Consider the following 18720-nt stretch of genomic DNA (forward strand, 5'->3'; position numbering starts at 1 on the left):
ATGATTTTTGTGTTTCTACCAAAATATTATCCTTAGAACTGAGAGTCAGCTGCTGCTAATAGCTGCCAGAAGCCCGGAGTTCACTGGAGCTTCTCCGCTGCTGATAAACATGGCAGCTTTCCAAGAGTGGCTAGGTTCAAACTTCCTTAAATCAGAATTTCAGAGTAATTGGAAAGGTGGGATACAGAGTTTCAGGGCCTTTCACGAAGATTAATGTAATGTATGAGTAAAGTAAGCGCTGTTCCACACTGAGGTACAGAAGCATCGCACAACTCAGATGTTAATGTTGATATTTAGGGTAAGTTAATGTGGTCATTGTTAGTCCATCAGCTAACTGACAGCTGTATAAATGGATTGTCAGTGAGTAAGCAGAAAAACAGATGATTTGGATACCACAGGCCAAAGAATCTTCTAGAGCTGTTAGAATAAGAATTACATAGATCAGGGGTCCTTACTGGTTAACCTCCCCAGAAACCATTAGCAAATTTTACTAACTGAAGCTCAGCATCTTCTTCCTGGATAGGCCCCTCAGATGGAAGTGAAGGGTCACTTGTGATTTTTAAGCTATCTGTAACTGAGGAGACAGGGAGCCGAATCTGTCGGTACTCTAAGCTGATAGTCCTTGGAATTGCAAGAAGCCACTGCTGTAAAGTGAGCGTCTTTCTGGGCACATGACCACGGGGTTAGAAAGCTTCTGGAAATCTCTTACCCTATGGGTCAAAGGAGCACACATCCTGAAAGAGAAATAAAAGGCAGCATTTCTCCACCAAGAAATGCTGTTGCCATAGAGAGGAAGATAATCTGGAGCTAGTGTGTATCTCAGTTCAGAAGGCCAGGGGGCTGTACTCCTTGCTCTGCCTCTGCTGCCAGCACAGGATAGTGTTCAACAGTAAAGATATCTGGCCATGATCAGATGTGTGTGGCTCTGCGATTCAACTTAATAATAATTCTCTGACAGGGAACTAACACACAATCCTCAGACTTCTGAGAATTATATGTTAAAGGCTTGGCAGTTAATAGCTTCTTAATAGATGATAACCAATTACAATGTAAGCATGGCTCTCATTGTATGTTCTTGCATGCACAAGGTGATGAGAGTACATCTGTGTATTCTAATCTATAGGGGATATTCCAGGACCCATGAAACTTCAGTTAACCTGAACTTTGTAGAAACTGTTTTCTGCCTTTTTGTGCATACTGATAACACAGTAAAATTTATAAGTAAGGCATAGGAAGAGATTAAGAAAAATAATCACAAAGTTAGAGCAACTTTCTAAAACAAAACAAAACAAAAAATCCAAGGCAATATGGTCCTCTCTAGAAGAGCCAAGTCAAATATTTTTACTATTTTTCCTTTATTTTTATTTTATGTATATGGGTATTTTTACTGTAGTATGTCTATGGAAAATATTAATAAAGTCCACACGGAGGCCAGAAAGAGGCACTGGATTCTCTGTGACTGAAGTTTCAGGGTTGAGAGCTTCTCTGTGGACCCTAGAAATCAAACCCGGGGAGGATAGCCAATGCTTTTAACCACTGAGCCATCTCTCCAAGCACAAAAAACAAATATCAATATTTTGAGAGTAATTAGCCTTCATAACTGAGACAGAGAAAGAAAAACTGTAGATTAGGAGGAAGGCTGTGAGGGCCAGGGCTGACCTGTTCTAGGAGTCAGATATTTCCCTTTGGAGGCATGGAGATGTAATAAGTTAATGAGGGAAGACTATCTTCAAGCCTTGTCACTCGTCATTTCCAAGCTTTCTTTTCCCTTCTGTCACAATGCCATCAATAAATGGAATTTTTTCCATCTATAGAATCCCATCATATTGGCCAGCAGCTATTTTGCTCAAGGTTGTAATTAGATCCTTATTGTAAAGAGCAATAAAATTCCAAAGAACTTTAAGAAATGGACCTGAATAAGCAGCAAGGATTTGAAAGCTGTAAGTATATAGATCTTCTGTTATCTAAATTACATTTAAGCTTTCAAAAGAGCCTTTGAAAAAAATTTAAGTGATTAGATACACAGCTGAAAGAAGACAGAAATGAAAACATTTTCAAAAGCCTTAACAGTAAAGAAAAAGATAAAAGCCAATAATGAAAACTAATGAAAGTTTAGTTTGTGATCTCATAAGGGAAAAGATTGATTTCAAGACTCACAGTCTACTAGCTTTTCACTGTGAATGAACTTCCCTCAGAATCTCTCTGAATTTTAGAAATGCTATTGCTTATAAAAATTGATATAATGATCATCTCCCAGGTAATTTCTCAACCTTGAGTGAGATCTAAATTGTAAACATCTAACAAAATAAGCCTGGCATGTAGATGAGGTCAGCACTCCCCATCCTCTTCTTCTTTCCCAAAAGACTGTATCAAATGGCCATCTTTTAAGAAGAAATAAAAAGAAGACGATTACAAACAGAGAAAACAGAGATTGGAAATTCTAAAATTGTGCGAAAGAATATGAGTTAGAAGCAAAAACTAAAAGAGAAATTTTGAAAAGCAAAAATGAAACATTTTATCACAATTTAGGATCTATTTCCAAATGAAGATGAAACCAAAAACAAGAAGATCAAATCAGAGAACTGAGGCTTTCAAACAGTCAGCAGGTGGAAAAGACATTTTAGTATTAGTAACTAAAATGTTTAATGAAATTTTGTGAAAACTTGAAACAATGTACAAGGTATTATTTTTGCAGAACTCTTAAGGAAAGAAGGAAGCATGCCAGTAGTAAAAATGTACTGTGATTATGTGATCCTCTCAGCAGGGAAGTCATGTGACATGGATGAAAACTAGACTAATGTACAAATTCAGTCAAATCCTCTATCTAAATACAATACCAAGGGAGAAGAAAAGTCAGAACATAATGCATATTCCTCAGTTGTGCCCAAAAAGGAAAAGATGTAAAAGAGTCACTTTTGAAAAAAGATAATAAATAATAATAGGTCACATAAATGTGAATGGAGCAACTCACTGAGGTAATTTACAACTGAATAATTTACAGCATGTGCGTTTAGATGGCTGGAATCAGCACTGCCATTGTCAGACTTTTACAGGTATTCATATATTTAATGAACTAAAAATACAAAGTAATTTTTGTACATTTAACAGATATGATTGCGACAAATACTGTCAGTGTTAATATTACCAAGGTCACAGTGAGTTGGATGTCTTACCACTCTGCACTGAGATGGAACACCCCTTCCCAAGAACAATTTGATTTGACAGGGTAGGTCAAACATGGGGCTTTAGAACCATGTTCTCTGAACTTGTACTTGTGGGAAGAAATTTCTATATGAATAGTGAATCAGATGCTAAGTTCTGACTAGTTATACTCATGACAGGTTTTCTGTTTTTCTTTTCTTACTATTATTTACAATTTATTCACCTTCTATCTCAGTTGTAGCCTCTCCCTCATCTCCTTCCATCCCAACCTTGCTTCCTCTTTCTCCCCTATCCCTCTCCCTCCCCTAGTCCACTGATAGGGGAAGTCCTCCTCCTCTAGAGTCTGACCCTAGCCTATCAAGTCCCACCAGGACTGTCCGGATCCTCTTTTGTGGGCTAGCTAAGTCACCCTACCAGGGAGAAGTAATCAAGGAGCAGGCAACCAAGTTCATGTCAGAGACTGTCTCATCTCCCTCTACTAGGCAACCCACATGGAGACTGAGCTATCTGTGGGCTACGTCTGAGCAGGTGGTCTAGGTCTTCTCTGTGCAAAGACTTTGGTTAATGCATCATCACTTTCTGTAGTAACCGCTCTGGGCCCAGATATTTTGGCGTTGTTGGTCTCCTTGTGGGGCTTCTGTTCCCTCCACATCCTGCATCCTTCTTTATCCTCCTTTTTTTCATAAGAATCCAAAGTTTGGCTGTGAGTCTTAGCATCTGCTTGGATCCCCTGCTGGGTGGATTCTTTCAGGGGACATCTGTGGTAGGCTCCCATTCTGTTCCCTTTCTTCTGCCACTTCCAGTATCTATCCTGTTTTGCTTTCTGAATAAGAATTAAACATCTTCCCTAGGGTTCTCTGTGTTGTTTAGAGTCTTTACATATGTAGAATTTAGTATGCTTATCTTATATTATATAGTTAACATCCACTTATAAATGAGTGTATACGATGAGTGTCTATCTGCTTCTTGGTTACCTTTCTCAGGATGATCTTTTCTAGTTCTGTCCATTTGCCTGCAATTTCATGATTTCCTTGTTTTTTTAATAGCTGAGTAGTATTCCATTGTGTAAATGTACCACAATGCCTGTATCCATTCTTTGGATGGGGGACATCTAGGTCGTTTCCAGATTCTGGCTATTAGGGAACAAGCAGCTATGAACATAGTTGAGAAAAATATCCTTGTTGTATGGTTGAGCATGTTTCAGATATATAGCCTGGAGTGGTTTAGCTGGGTCTGAGTTAGCACTATTCCCAGTTTTCTGAAAAAGTGCCACATTGATTTCCAAAGTGATTGTATGAGTTTACATTCCCACCAGCAATGAGGAGGGTTCCTCTTTCTCCACATCCTCTCCAGCATGTCTTGTCACTTGAGTTTTTGATCTTAGACACTCTGATGGGTGAAAGATGGAGTATCAAAGTCATTTTGATGTGCATTTCCCTGATGACTAACAACGTTGAGCATTTCTTTAAATGTTTCTCCACCATTCAATATTCCTTTGTTGAAAATTCTCTGTTTAGTTCTGTCCCCCATTTTTAAATTGTATTATTTGGTTAGTTGGAGTTTAATTTCTTTATATATCCTGGATATTAGCTCTCAGTCAGATGAAGGATTAGTGAAGATCTTTTTCCAGTCTATAGGTTGTTGTTTTGTTCTGTTGACCATGTCCTTGGCTTTACAGAAGCTTTTCAGGTTCATGAGATCCCATTTATTAATTGTTGATCAGAGAGCTTGAGCTCTTGGTTGTTTTGTTCAGTGAGTTGTCTCCAGTGTCAATGAATTAAAGGCTCTACCTCACTTTCTCTTCTAGTAGATTTAGTGTGTCTGGCTTTATGTTATGTTAAAATACACAGTACCTAAAAACAGAGACATCAACTGATAAATTCATTAAACCACAACAAATTAAATAGAACCATATTTGACAGAACAGTTGGTGACAATAGAAAGATTCAATACCTAACATAACATGAGAAACTATAGGACTTAAAACCCTTACGTGAAAACACATCATATGTAAAACTTTAAATTAATCTGATCTATGATCATAGAAAAACTAATAAAATGATCCATGTACATTAGAAAGTTAAGATGTTAACATTTGATGTTGTATTATTTAGCTAGCACATTAACTTGATACTTTGATAAAAGAAAAAATTAATGTTTAAAATGTTTCTGGTGCAAAAATAAAAGTAGGCATCTCATGACAGACCAATAAGTGAAGTAAAATAATATTTCTATGTGACTGTGAAGCTACTGATGCATGTTATACTCATGGTCACATGAATGTACATGTTTATAGTGAAGAATTGTCATGAAACTGTTGTGCTGAAAAGTTTTATGTAGGATAAAATTAGGAATATTATATCCACTTACTATTTTATGCCATGCTTTCTAGACACTGAGTAGATAATTTGTCTATCAAACCATTGTTTCTAAACAGAAATATTTGAGCCCAATGAATTTGTAAGTAAAGCACACATAACAGCCACAGATAAAATATGTAATTTTTGATGTGGTTTAGTCTCATAATTCAAAGAAATATTAAGATGGTGGGTAAAGTGTCTGCATTGGGGCTATATGATGATTCCATGCACAGAAAGATTTATAAATAAGGGGTATTTAACCTGACTGTTTAACAGTTTCTGTGTTTGACCCAAAGCAAACTGTGAATGCAGGATTTCCAATTCCTTGTTCCACTAAGCAGGCAGCTATGCAACTATTGGGAAAATAAAGACAGAATGTATAATTAAATGAAGCAGTTTTATCTTCAAAGTCATAAAAATCATAGTGAAGATTAAATAATGCAATCAGACACTCTAAAATTTCACTTTATAAAGGTATATACAAAGTTGTGGCAGAATCTATTGTAGCATCAGTTCTTTTCTTGTATCATTTAGACATTCTATACACAAATATGTGAAAACATCTTTTGTAGCCAATTGTAAAATATTTTATTTGTAACTATTCTGATCAAACAAACTCATGTAGTTTGAAAGCAATTTTCTCATTTCTAGATTGTAAATAATTAATGTGGAAAATGCTACATTAAAGGAGCACCAGATGGAATTAAAACTACTAAATATAATAAAAAAAATTGAATTTGAAAACTCTATTTCAAACCATCTAAAATATTTTACAGGAATTGGAGCTATGAATTTGTTGGTGCTTTTAATGTTATTGTACTCCCTACCACCATTTAGCTAATATAATTAACATAAAGTGAATGTTTACAATTTGAAGATTCATGCTTTAGTTATCTGAGTACAAACCAGTAAGATACATTATTATTAAGAAGACAGATACATTTTATATAAATTGGTAAATATTTAAGAAAACATTTTCAGACCACTTACATAGTAATGACCAGAGAAAATTGGAAAATAGCACTTGTACCACCCTTCATTAGGGGCTTAATGATAAACATCACATTGGTATTTCAGGTGATAATGACAAATTATGTTTACGAGATAGACAAACAGTCTCTGGTACCCTGTTGTGTTGTTCCCCTGATTTGTCTTAATCAGGAGAAGTTTTAAAAAGTAGTCACATTAGAACCTCTAATAATTTAATGCCTATTGCCAAGAAGATAACCTATGTTATACCTTACAAAACATTTTAACTCAGAAAATTTTGAAACAGCTAGGTTGAGGAAAAGGTATAAAACTATTAGCATTAAGCTGAAAAAACCCATGAACAAAATCTTACCATTTTGCTTTATGCTGAAGAACTGTAGGCCATGAGACTAATAGTTTCTTTGTCTTGTTGGCATTGGGTGCCCTAATAGTTGCCACACCAAAATAAAAAATCTACTGAGCATCAAAATTTAAATTTTAAGTTCTGAAAAATTATCATTTTCCAAATTGTGGTGACATCATTTCAATTTATTTACAAAGATTCCTGAATTTTGAAGTTGTGCCTTGACATCTGTTGTTCTCCATTCTTTTACTTCTTCATTCTGAATTCCTTGCTCATCTTTTTTTTTTTTAATTATGAGGGTTTTTTTTTATTTGCTAAGGAATTTACTTTAATGACCTTAAAGATGAGGTCTATCAGAATACAGAAACTATATTAGATGTTCTTTATTTCACCAGTTACTGAGTAATTACCTAATATTCACTCCAACCCTTCTACTTCATCAGTGCAAGCATTATATCTGCTCTTTGATCACCTCCCCATGAGGGGAATGAAGCCTTACCAGGCCACAGAGGAAGACAGTGCAGCCAGTTCTGATGAGACCTGATAAGTCTGATAGAATCAGATGGAAAGGGAGGAGGACCTCCCCTATCAGTGGAGTGAGGGAGGGGCATGGGTGGAGCATGGGATTGGGAGGGGATGAGGGAAGGGTTACAGTTGGGACACAAAGTGAATAACCTGTAATTAATTTAAAAACAAATATTAAAATAAATTTAAAAAATACATTTCTTTGACCACAACATTTAGCATTCAATGATCCTTGAACCTTGTATTGGCTTCCAAACTCAGGGTCAGTATCCTTGCTGCTCTTAGGTAGGTGGACCACGTGCATAGTTCCTGTCATCACACTCCAATGCAAGTTGTTCTGCCATCTTCTCTATTTCATTCTCCACTTTGAATGCCCTTACTTAATCCCTTAGTTAAATTTGGAGCTATTCAATAACCACATATGTGGAATTTGATTATTCAGAGTCTGAATTGTTATGAACTTCACATTATAAGAAGGTGTGCTAACTAATAATGAAAGTACATATGCAGAGAACATAAAATCTAGGAGTACATAGTTTTAAGTTTATTAGCAGCATTTACTCATATGCTAGGGAATGTAGTATTAATTATATGTGATTGTTACTTATGCATTAAAATTGTTACTAAAGTGTGATAGTCAAACTTCCTTCTTTCAATCCTTCTCTTTATTAACCAGGTCTTATTCTTCTTGCTTCCATTTTGTCAAAACAACATATATTCCTCTCTATTTTTAACAGTCAGAACGGAGAAAGTTTAGATTTTTCAGGGATAAAGAATTACCAGATGAAATTATGGAATGCATTAACTGGTAACATCTGATTATCATAGCCAGGGATAAAAGTGCCAAAGAAATAATAGCTAGTCCTGTCATAATTCATCATGTCATAGTTACAAGATTGACAAGTTCTGGTTTACTTAGAAGAGGGCATCACTACTGAGATGACTTACGATGGCAGCCTGGAAGTTGGCTCGGTAATTGAATACTTCCATGCAAGTATAATGAACATAGTTCAGGACTGTAGAATTGCTTCAGTAGATAGAAGTGCTTCCAATGTTAACATGAAGACCAGTGTTTGAATCCTCCGTATCCATGTAAGTGCCAGGTAGTGTTTGACAGCCTCTTATAATCCCACCACACTAGAACGGGAGACAGGGAAAACTTGGGACAAGTTTTCTCTAAACTAGATGAATCAGTGATCTCTAGACTGTAGATGGGGACCTTGATTCAATATACAAGTTGGAAAATTATCAAGGAAAATGCCCATTGTCAACCACTGGCCTCCACCTGCACATCTGCATGCTGGCTTGCACACATGCACACACACACACAAACTGAATACAAAGATACACAGTATAAAAAGACGTATGTGACCTTGCTTGGAAAGAGGAAACATTCCTCTTACAGAGCCAGTCGTCATTAGAAAGTAGATGCCTAAAAACATTGAAGTGACTGATTTTCGCAAGAAGAAAGTCTGTAACATTCTGCAGTAACTGGGCTATCATCCAAGTGCCTTGTCATTTAGACCTGGAATGGAGGGGAAATTAAACTTTCTCCCTGATCCTCAGTATAATGCCCTTTAATTAGAATAGTCTTGATGTGCTGACCATAGGAAAGAAAAGAATCTTAAGTGGCCAACATTCCAGGGCACTGCAAATTCAGTAGTGTGTGTTAAGTAAAAATGATATTCACGTCTTTATAAAAGCTAGATTTCTCAAAGAAATTGTGACTGGAACCTTAGAATTTCTAATAAAAAGGTATCATTCTTAAAATAATTAGAATAAGATCACACTATGATTTGATATATCCTCTTAGTAGTGACTTATTACGAGCTAACCTGAATAAAATTTTCTTCAAAAGTTAGCTCAAATTATCACAGTCATTTTCACTTCTTAAAGCTGACATCTGTAATAAAGAAAAGTATGTCATAGAGGACTGTCTTCTCAAAGGTGGTAAAAGGAAATGGAGACACTGACTTCTTCACAGACAACAAGTCATCAGACTATTATGGCACTTATCTTGGAGTAGTTCTGGTCATAAGACAGGCATCTCTGGTATTCATTCTTGCAAAAACAAATATTCTACATTCTGCTTAGTAGAACCACACAGGGATAGAATTTCTTTCTTCTTTTTTCTTATTCCTGCTAGTAGATGGTTAGGGAGATAAAGAAAAGGAAGCTCTTGGGTAGGTTATGTGGAGTACACAACAGAGACTTTCAATAGGTGTGTGTCTTGTTCTTACACCAAGTAAAAGTCAAATGAGTGCAGGAAAGTAATGTATAAAAATATTCAAAGTCAAAATAAAGTGGATATTTAAGTAGGCTTTGTGTGAATTAAATATTGAAGTGCTTCTCTGTACTTGGTCATTTGATACTCACAGCTGGTGATATTTCTTCCAAGCCATGAACTTTGCTATTCTTTCTGTACCCATAGCTAACTAATGATAGCATATTCAACACTCAACATATCTTTCTCTTGGACTTGGATCAAAACCCTGGGAAAAAGAAATTCTTCGCCAAGTGCTGTCAGAATAATGGTGAACCCACATCTCACTGAAATTCTTAAGAGGCATTAAACACAAAAAGTTTATGATTTAAAAAGTTCAAAACGTTGTGTAATGTGTTATCTGATACATTATAAAGAGCTAGCTAAAGTTCACTTAGGTCGAGGAGATGTTTCCATATCCAGTATTTATCAAGTCATAGCTAGAGAAAAGTAAAATGTGTGTGAGATGGATTTGTCTCTTGGGCATACTCTTCTTTCAAATGATGACCTAATAAAGGTGGAGGTCTTGAAACACTGTCACTGTCTCAGGGTTCAGTCAGGAGCATCTCAGGATCTTTGCTGACTCTGTGCTTGGACTTCATGTCTATGCCTTTGCCCTACCTGTGTAACTCAGGGTGAGGGACTACTTTCTGTCACCAGGTATTGCTTTCTTAGTCTGTGCATTAAGCATCTGGGATGGCTCTGAGGAATAAGACTGTGTCTACAAATGAGTACTGTGTTGACACACACTAGTTCTCACATGCGTCTTAGTTACTTTGTAAATCACAAGCATAGCTAGAAGTGCAGTACACATAGCTGCTAAATGGAATGTATGGGGAGAGCTAAATTCTTCCATGTGGCAGAGGAACATGGCAAGGAGCAAGAGGAAAGAAGCAATTTAGCTGCTGCCACAAACTCAACAAACAAGGAGAAGATGGAAAATGAGTCTCCATGAGTGTGATTTCTGCTGATGACCTGGGACAGAACATAGCTGTTGGGACAGATGATATTAGAAGGAGGTGGCATATATAACCACTTCTGGCTCAAGTGAAAAAGTTGTCAAGTATTGACTGCCAAGCTTAGATTTTTGTTTATTTAAAAAGTAATCAGGTGAAATTTCTATTATGCTATTTGAGAATGATGATGATGGTGATGATGTTGATGAAACTGCTGAGGCTTTCCTTCATTGTTCCTTGGCAAGACTAATTTCTCACAGTCTTGAGAATTGCATGCTTGTCTGCGTCTCTGGAGATAGTGTTAAATCCATGAGGACTCAAACAAATAGGAGCCAGGCTTTCTCGCAGACTTTTAAGACTTCTTAGACACCTCTTTCCTATTTACATTAGAAAAAAATATATCCACTAGCTTGCATAAGCATAGGAATTACACCCAAGAGTTCCCTGGAAACAAATTTAAGGATTGAGGGGTAGGGGGGATGGGGTAGCTACAAGACAAGGGACATACCTTCTGAACCTAGAAGAAAATATGACCTCTCTTAAACCACACATACTACCTTCACATTTTCCTCCAGCAGTTACATAATAGTATCTCTCTTCATCATGGAGTATTTTACATTATAGTAAGAAGTTTAAAATCTCAAAAGATTTTTTTTTAAATGAACAGTATGCTTAACAACTGCTTGAAAGAATTCAATTCTTCACTTTCAATGGATTAATGTTGTGTTCAATGAGATAATATATAAAGAAAATTTATTGCAAATTATGTTAACTATGGGAAGACACAAGGGAAGCACAACCAAAATACTGGAAAAATTCAGGAGAGAGAGAGTACCGTTCTTTGGAGGAAAAAGATACAGTGGGCAGTAGGTCGTTTGAGGGCAATGACTGCTTAAATGTGTAATAATTTAGGGCAAGTAATTGGTATATGGTTGACCTGAGGATAAAAACTAAATAAATAAAACAAAATAAATAAACAATAAATAAAACAAATAAAATAAAGTAGGTGACTCTATTCTAAGGCAGATCTGGCTTAATAATTTGAAAAAGCCAAAAAAATAATAATGTATGCATAGCTAAAGTAATTTTAGAAACCATACTAAGTAAGTGTCTCATTTGAAATCTTAGAAGTGAATGACAAAAGAAGTTTGAACTAAGGACTTGTGACTGCAGTTTGGTTTATTGTTTCACAAAAGTGAAGTGTTTCTGTATGGAAAAAAAAAAAAGAGTACCTGAGGAGTTGCTGGTTTGTTCTTGATGAAAAACAATTCTTTTGATATTTCTATGTAATAAACAAGAGTGTGTGGGCTGACAATATTGTTTACTGAAAATAGTTTGAATCTTAATGAAAACAGTGTTGTTGGTAACTTGGTACAATTGCCTAAAACAAATTACAACAGTTTAGAGCCTCAAATTTCACCAAAGAGTCCATCTCTCTTCATCAAGACACAAATAAAAACCAAAAAAAAATGAAAATCACTCAATGATGTGATGAAGCAGGATGTGGAATTTGCCACATAGAACAAAGTCTTAATGATTGTCTTGTCACAAATGAACTCATCTAATGTGCTATTGAATGCATACAAACAGAGTGGATGAAAGATTCTAACCTGGGAAAAAGAAAGTTCTGTGTTCCAATGGTGGATTGTGCATCTGAGGGCAATTCAAATTTCCAGTGGTTTTCAAATATTCTCAACGATGTAAGACTGGGTTATTACTTTTCCTGTTAAAATATTCATGTAAATTATACTTTAACTTGCACATGCTAGACATATGGCAGGAAATGCTGAGTCAAGGTGAAGCAGCTGTTGTTTTATTAGTGTGTTAGAGAAATGCTGGGGCAGCCATGTTCTAGGAAGGGTAGATCCAAGAAGGGAGTATCGAAAAACAGCAATTTCAGTTAGAAACCAACTTCTAACACTCACCCTAAGAAGAAAATTGCTACTTCACAAAATAACTCCCAAAGTGAATTATTTCCCAAAGTTTACTACTTTCATCATTTTTAAAACTTCTCTTGGTTGCATATATATGTGTGTCAAATCAAGTGCAATCAGCAATTAAGAGAACTGTGTAATATTGTGTCTTTTCCTTTCTGTCAAATAGTCTTCCTTCAAAATCTAACATGAATACATGCTTAATTGCAAATAGTCTAATAAAACACGTTTTCTTTGTATGATCTCTGTACTTAGAGCCCCATGGGGATTAAGAGTAACTTTTGGGTCTCTGAACTTTTTCACACAAGTTGAATGCAGGGCACTTCCTGGGTCTCTAGTCCTTAGGTTGATGGAAGGAGATTTTGGGTAACATACACAGGCTACCTCCCAGAAAAGCGAATCAGAGTCAGTACCAAAGCAACTTAACAAAAAAATCAGATGTGGGTCTTTCAATGGGCCATTCCAAATCCTCACTTGTTTATTCTACAGCAGTTCTTTGGGTACATCAGTTTCTCTCATTGTAATTAAGGAGCCAACCTGGTATAGCTGAAATATTGAAAAGTTTGAATTCTCATACTTTTCCTGTCCCAATTTCTTATAACCATTCTTCAACTAAACAAACAAAGAACATTTGTGTCCCTCATTTACAAGTAGTTACTCATATGTCATTATGAATAGTTGATTGGATAATAAAGGAAGAATTGTGAAAATACCATTTTATCTCCTCCCTACCATACAAAACTAGTTTTAGAGCTTGCTCATTTACTGACATCGCTAGCTCTTCCTCGTCTTGAGGAATAAAATCTTGAGAATGGTCACACTCTGAAAGTAGTCACCAAGAGGCAGCAGCATCCAACAGTCCTGAGCACTGAGCAGAACAGTGCCCTCAAGAATAGGGTTTCTCCTGGACCTTTACACTAACACACTAGTGAAATAGGGAGTGTGCTCTCAGGGACAAAGATAGGAACAACCAAATGACCTTGAAAGTGATATTCACCCAATTTCTTAAGGGAAAACGTGTTTGGATTCGTTTGCTCTCAGAGTTCCCAGCCACGGGATGGCATTGTTTGAAAACAGACACCACCAGCTTCTTGGGACTGAAATGTTTTGTATGTGTTATTGTTTGCAGTGCATGCCAAGACATTCATGAGCACCAGAGCCAAGCTGGCGAGCTAATTAAATATATATATGTATATGTTTAAAACAGCCTAATAAGGAGCATTGGAAATCTTCAAGATGAGCGAATATCTTATAACTTCTTCCGCAGGTGCGAGGATAGCTACAAGCCATGGACTTTCTGTCCTGCTTCTTGTTTGTGGCTTTGTGAAGGGTGCTTTGCTTTAATCTAAAGTGCTGACTTTTTTCCAATATCACTTTCTCTTCTTAAAGCAAAGAGCAAATCGCCTGTAAAATCTACGGAGCGGACAGCAAAGTTGACCCTAAACGCCAAGCACCATTCTGCACCCCTCTACTCTAGTTACCTACACAAGGAACGTCAGCTTCCGGAAGCATAAATGAAGAGGCTATCATGCTTTATTGATAGTATTTTCTTTGGGAAGTCGCTGATCTTTTATTTCAAGAGAATTAATGTGACGTGATAGAACATTTTCTAATAACAAGATCATTTTTTTTCTTTTATTGCAACAAATAAGATCTACATTTCACTGATTGTTCAGGAGTTGGCCTGAAAGTCATCAGTATAGTAAATATTTCCATGGATTCCACCGATTTCCTACCAAGGGATACCTAATCTGCAAGAATCAAACAAAGATGGAAAGCCTAAGAAACACAAACTATCTTCGAACAGCACCCCAGCTGGGGAGAAAAACAAAAAGCAAAATGCTGGACACTGCAAATCAAAAACAGACAACTTTATTTTACATAAGAAATAATCAAAGAAAGTTTTTTTTTAATTTATTTAAACTTCTTTTTTGCCCCGTGGAATTTACCTTGGAGTTTCCCTTCTTTTCCTTGATTGCTGTTCTTGTTCAATGGTGGCAAGTGCCAATTATGGCCAATCCTTGTCAATCCTGGGAGGTTTATATTCATACATATTGAGTGTGCTATATTTCAATGTATTTTAATTCATTTTGCAGTTTCTGTATATGCAATCCTGGCAAATCCTGTAAATTGCTTATAGTGTGTGTAGTATGACTTCAAGGTAGATAGACTATGACTTTCATGCAAGCTGACTTTCTTCATTCTATATACAAATATACACATGAGCATATATTAGGCCACAAACTTCTTTTCCAAAAGCATTATTTTTTATCTGTAACTCACATATTGTGTGGATTTTTGTAGTGTGTTTCTCTGTTCCACTGGTTCAACAACTATAGTTTGTCTCTGTTGTCCTCTGCTTCCTCCTGGAAAATGCATATTTTTAAATTGTGTATGTCTCTGATAGATGAATTAATTTTGTTGTATGTATGCTATGTTGGAATTTGCTGCATTCTTTTGTATGTGTGTTTATTAAGGTTTGGGGATCTCGAGTCTGAAGAATGCACATCCTGCTTTGATAGATCTCCCTGTGTTATCAATATTCTATCTCAAAAAAAAAAATAATGAAACCAAGTGGGAAGGCTGAAGAAGATATTTTGACTCCCCAAGGTCCTGGAAGAGTACTTCACAGTCTGACTAAATAATGCTGCTTCCAGTGTTCTTCAAAAAATTCTGTAGCTTTGTCATTCTGTTATTTGCTGCTAATTATATTTTAATGTCTACTAATTAAAAATTAAAATGTGATTGTTGGCTGAATACAATATGCAAATATTGCAAAGCCCAGACTGAAAAAGATAGGTGTTCAATCTTGACTCATTAATTATAATTTTAAATATTCCATTATTATTTTTGACTTTATGATATTTTGTTTAGATCCATTCTAAATAAATCTTTATCTGTCAAAGAAAGACAAAGCAATCAATATATTCCTGCTTACAATATGGAAGAGTTATAGCCTGAGAAAGAATATATCCAGTTAGTCATCCTAAGAGATTCTTTTATTTTTATTACAAAACCATAACACCATATAAGTAAGAATGGTCCATTCCCAATACAAGGTCCTAAACTGTAACTTGAATGCAATGAGTACCTTTGCTTTTCTAAAGTAAAGGACTGTACTTTGCCATCCACTTATAAGCAATGTGCATAGTTTCATAACACTCTTGACATTCTTTTAAGAAATGCTAAAAGATTTTATGCTAAATCTTTTCTTGCCATTTTTCTGGTTTCATTTGACTCAATACTTCATTCTAATGAGAAATAAAGGTTTAATTATGATGCTTTATTAACATATAAATGTTTTTTCTTTCAAAGTTAAATACCTGAAAGTTGTATAAAATGATAGGTAGATATTACCAGTTCAGTCTCTTTGAGCTTTAAGAATTCCATAGATTATGGCATATATTGAAAGTCAATCAAACTGAGAAAAACCATGATGCATTATATTTTTACTTCATGTTCAGATTATGATATCAGCCAGTTCTACAGCAAGCCATAGTTGTACCTAGATCAGTAATGTTCACCATTCTTGTGATAAAAGAGCCTACGTTAGTTTAGGAAGAATGCTCACTATGTTCATTATATTAGTGTCCAAAATAATATAGACCGCTAATCACCGTGTGACCAAATTCTAGCCCACCTCCCACTTTGTAAAAAGAGTATGGCATACTATCTGTTTGCTCTAAACTCAGAAAGAGTATGGAATTTTAACTATTAAACAGAAAATACAGTGTATCAACGGGACCTTCTAAACATTTGTATACTGTATTATATTCCTTCGAGGCTATAACTTTTTATGTAGCCATGGCTATGGAATTGAATAGAAAGGCAAAAGTAAAGTATCTGTCTTTTTTAACCTTGTTTCCAAGGTTATATACTATCTTTTATGAGAGACTTATAGAAAGCTGAAATTGCTTTAAGTTAGATACTTTGATTCTTAAAGACTTATAGGAAGTTTAAAAAGCAAAGGATGCAAATAAAGATACTCCTGAATAAAGTACAGTAACAGGATTCTCTAAAACAGAGGCTGTAATTTGAGTTAGTAACTGAGCTTCGTAGAGGATATGAACCAGCTCTGTTTACAGTCAACCCTACAGCACACTGTAGCAACTATCTATGTGGCATTTGTGCTGTGTTAGGCATAGCAATTAGAGATGATTTAAAGTCAAGAAGCTATGTACACCGTGTTCTAATACTATGCCATTTTATCTAAGAGACTTGAGTACCCACAGTTTGATAGCCCGTGACTGGTTTGTACAGCCATCTAGCTACAGATGTTATGGTTTTCCAATATTCACTTGTATGGTTTTCCAATATTCACTTTATGGAGATGGTCCTGGTGATGCATTAATTTTGAAAACTTACTTAATTGTGGTTTTTCTCACATGAGAAAGAAATACAGAAATGATTTTGAGAACCTAAGAAGTCCTTATTTTTATGTGTTTGAAGTTTTTTACCTAAAAGTTCTCAGAAACAAGATGTGTTCAGATAACTATATTAGTATACATATATACACACATACTTGGCAAATAAAACATTTTAAGCCTAGAAAATTTTAATGTATTACACATGAAATGGAATAATTGAGTAATATTTACTTTTTACAACAAATGCTAACAAAAAAAGGCATGGTGATACACCCTTGTAATCTCAGTGTTAAGAAGATTGGAACAGGAAAACCATGAGTTCAAGTCCAACCTGTCTACATGCTGAAATCCTGACTCATAAATAAAATAAAATAGGCTAGTTTAATTTTGCACAAAATATACAGATACTATTCCTGTATTAACCCTATATAGAAAACAAAATATTGACTATAGTGTTAATTTGTCTAAAAATATTAACAAGAGGTAAATGCAATCTTTATTGGGAAAATATATATACTAATGATTGTATCTTTGAATTAAGACTCTGAAGCTAAAAATATGACTGCACTAAGTTTCAAGTATTTATATCAACCAATTTTATTTTTAAAACTGTTCATTAGCAAAGGGAGCACTCTGCCATTCAGGAAATGTAAAGAGTGAAGCATGTCAGCCATGAATTAGATAAGGTTTTTCCTTTTATGTAGTGAGAAACAATAAAAAGTATTCAAAAGCAATAAAATATATAATACCAATAAATTCTATGGAAACCCAAGAAGAGGAGAAAAGGTGAGTGACTGGGAGGGCAGAGAAGGTTACTCTTGGGATGAAGTCTTGCAGTCCTAGATGATAAGAAGCAGAGGATTCCTGTCTTCAGGGAGAGGGAGAAGCAATGCCAATCGCCTGAAGCAAACATCAGGTAGAGTTGTACAAGGTCTAGACTGTGAACAGGGGCAGAGAGCAGGGAGGGGTAGGGAAGGACATGAAGGAGAGCATTAGGCAGGATTAGGCAAAGGCAAGGTATCTTCACAGGGTGCTGAGCCCAGGAGAACAAACAAAGCAGAGCTGGAGCTTGCAAAGATCCCAGTTAGAAGTTTTATTCTGTTCTCAGGAGAAGGGCTTTTCTGCCATCCTGAAGCTTATTCCCAGTTTATCATATTAGCAACTCTCTTTGGGAACAGGACTGAAGTTTCTGAATTAGTTTTAGACTGTGTGTGTGTGTGTGTGTGTGTGTGTGTGTTTCTGTGTGTGAGTGTGTTTGTGTGTGTTTATGTGTGAGTATGTTGTGAGAGGTGAGAGAGAGATGTATAGGCATGTGTGTATATGTGTGGTGTGTGTTCATGTATGCCTGTTGAGAACAGAGGATGACTGCAAGTCCTGCTCTGTCATTCCTCACATTATTCCCTTGAGGCAGAGTCTCTCTCTGAAACTGGAACCAGGCTGGAAGATAGCAGACCCAGGAATTCTCCCATCTCTTGTGTTTACAAGCATTCTCAGCCATGTCTGTATTGTGTAGCATGTGATTTTACCCACTGAATCATCTCCCAAGCCCCAAATTGTTTATATTTTTATACTGATATTGTGGGGATTCAGGAGATATGAGATATTAGCATATTTGAATGCCAATATAAAGTTGATGTTTTCATGGTTATATCAGGTGATTGAAAAGATAATTGGGACTGTTTGGAATATGGTAATGAACTAGTTACTGGAACTGCATATGTAATTTAAAATAAAAGCATGGGTAATTTGCTCACCCTCTAGTTTTAAGTTACCTGTCATCAACCATAGTTTGAAAATAGTAAATGTAAAACACTGAAACA

The 18720-nt window shown here is 35.8% G+C and overlaps 1 protein-coding gene across 3 annotated transcripts in view; it reads left to right on the forward strand.

The window, feature by feature from the left end:
* Vstm2a (V-set and transmembrane domain containing 2A) overlaps positions 1 to 15831 on the forward strand; it is a 28461-nt gene extending 12630 nt beyond the window's left edge. Inside the window, exon 5 of one of the 3 annotated variants that reach the window (XM_060365700.1) lies at positions 13663 to 15831. In XM_060365700.1, the coding sequence (XP_060221683.1) occupies positions 13663 to 13709 (47 nt within the window). In that variant the 3' untranslated portion in view covers positions 13710 to 15831. The remainder of the gene's footprint in view (positions 1 to 13662) is intronic. The other 2 variants (XM_060365699.1, XM_060365698.1) reach the window with 2 other exon arrangements.
* Positions 15832 to 18720: the final 2889 nt, after the last annotated feature.

Source organism: Meriones unguiculatus, chromosome 12 (genome assembly GCF_030254825.1).
Source record: "Meriones unguiculatus strain TT.TT164.6M chromosome 12, Bangor_MerUng_6.1, whole genome shotgun sequence".
Classification (NCBI taxonomy): Eukaryota; Metazoa; Chordata; class Mammalia; order Rodentia; family Muridae; genus Meriones; species Meriones unguiculatus.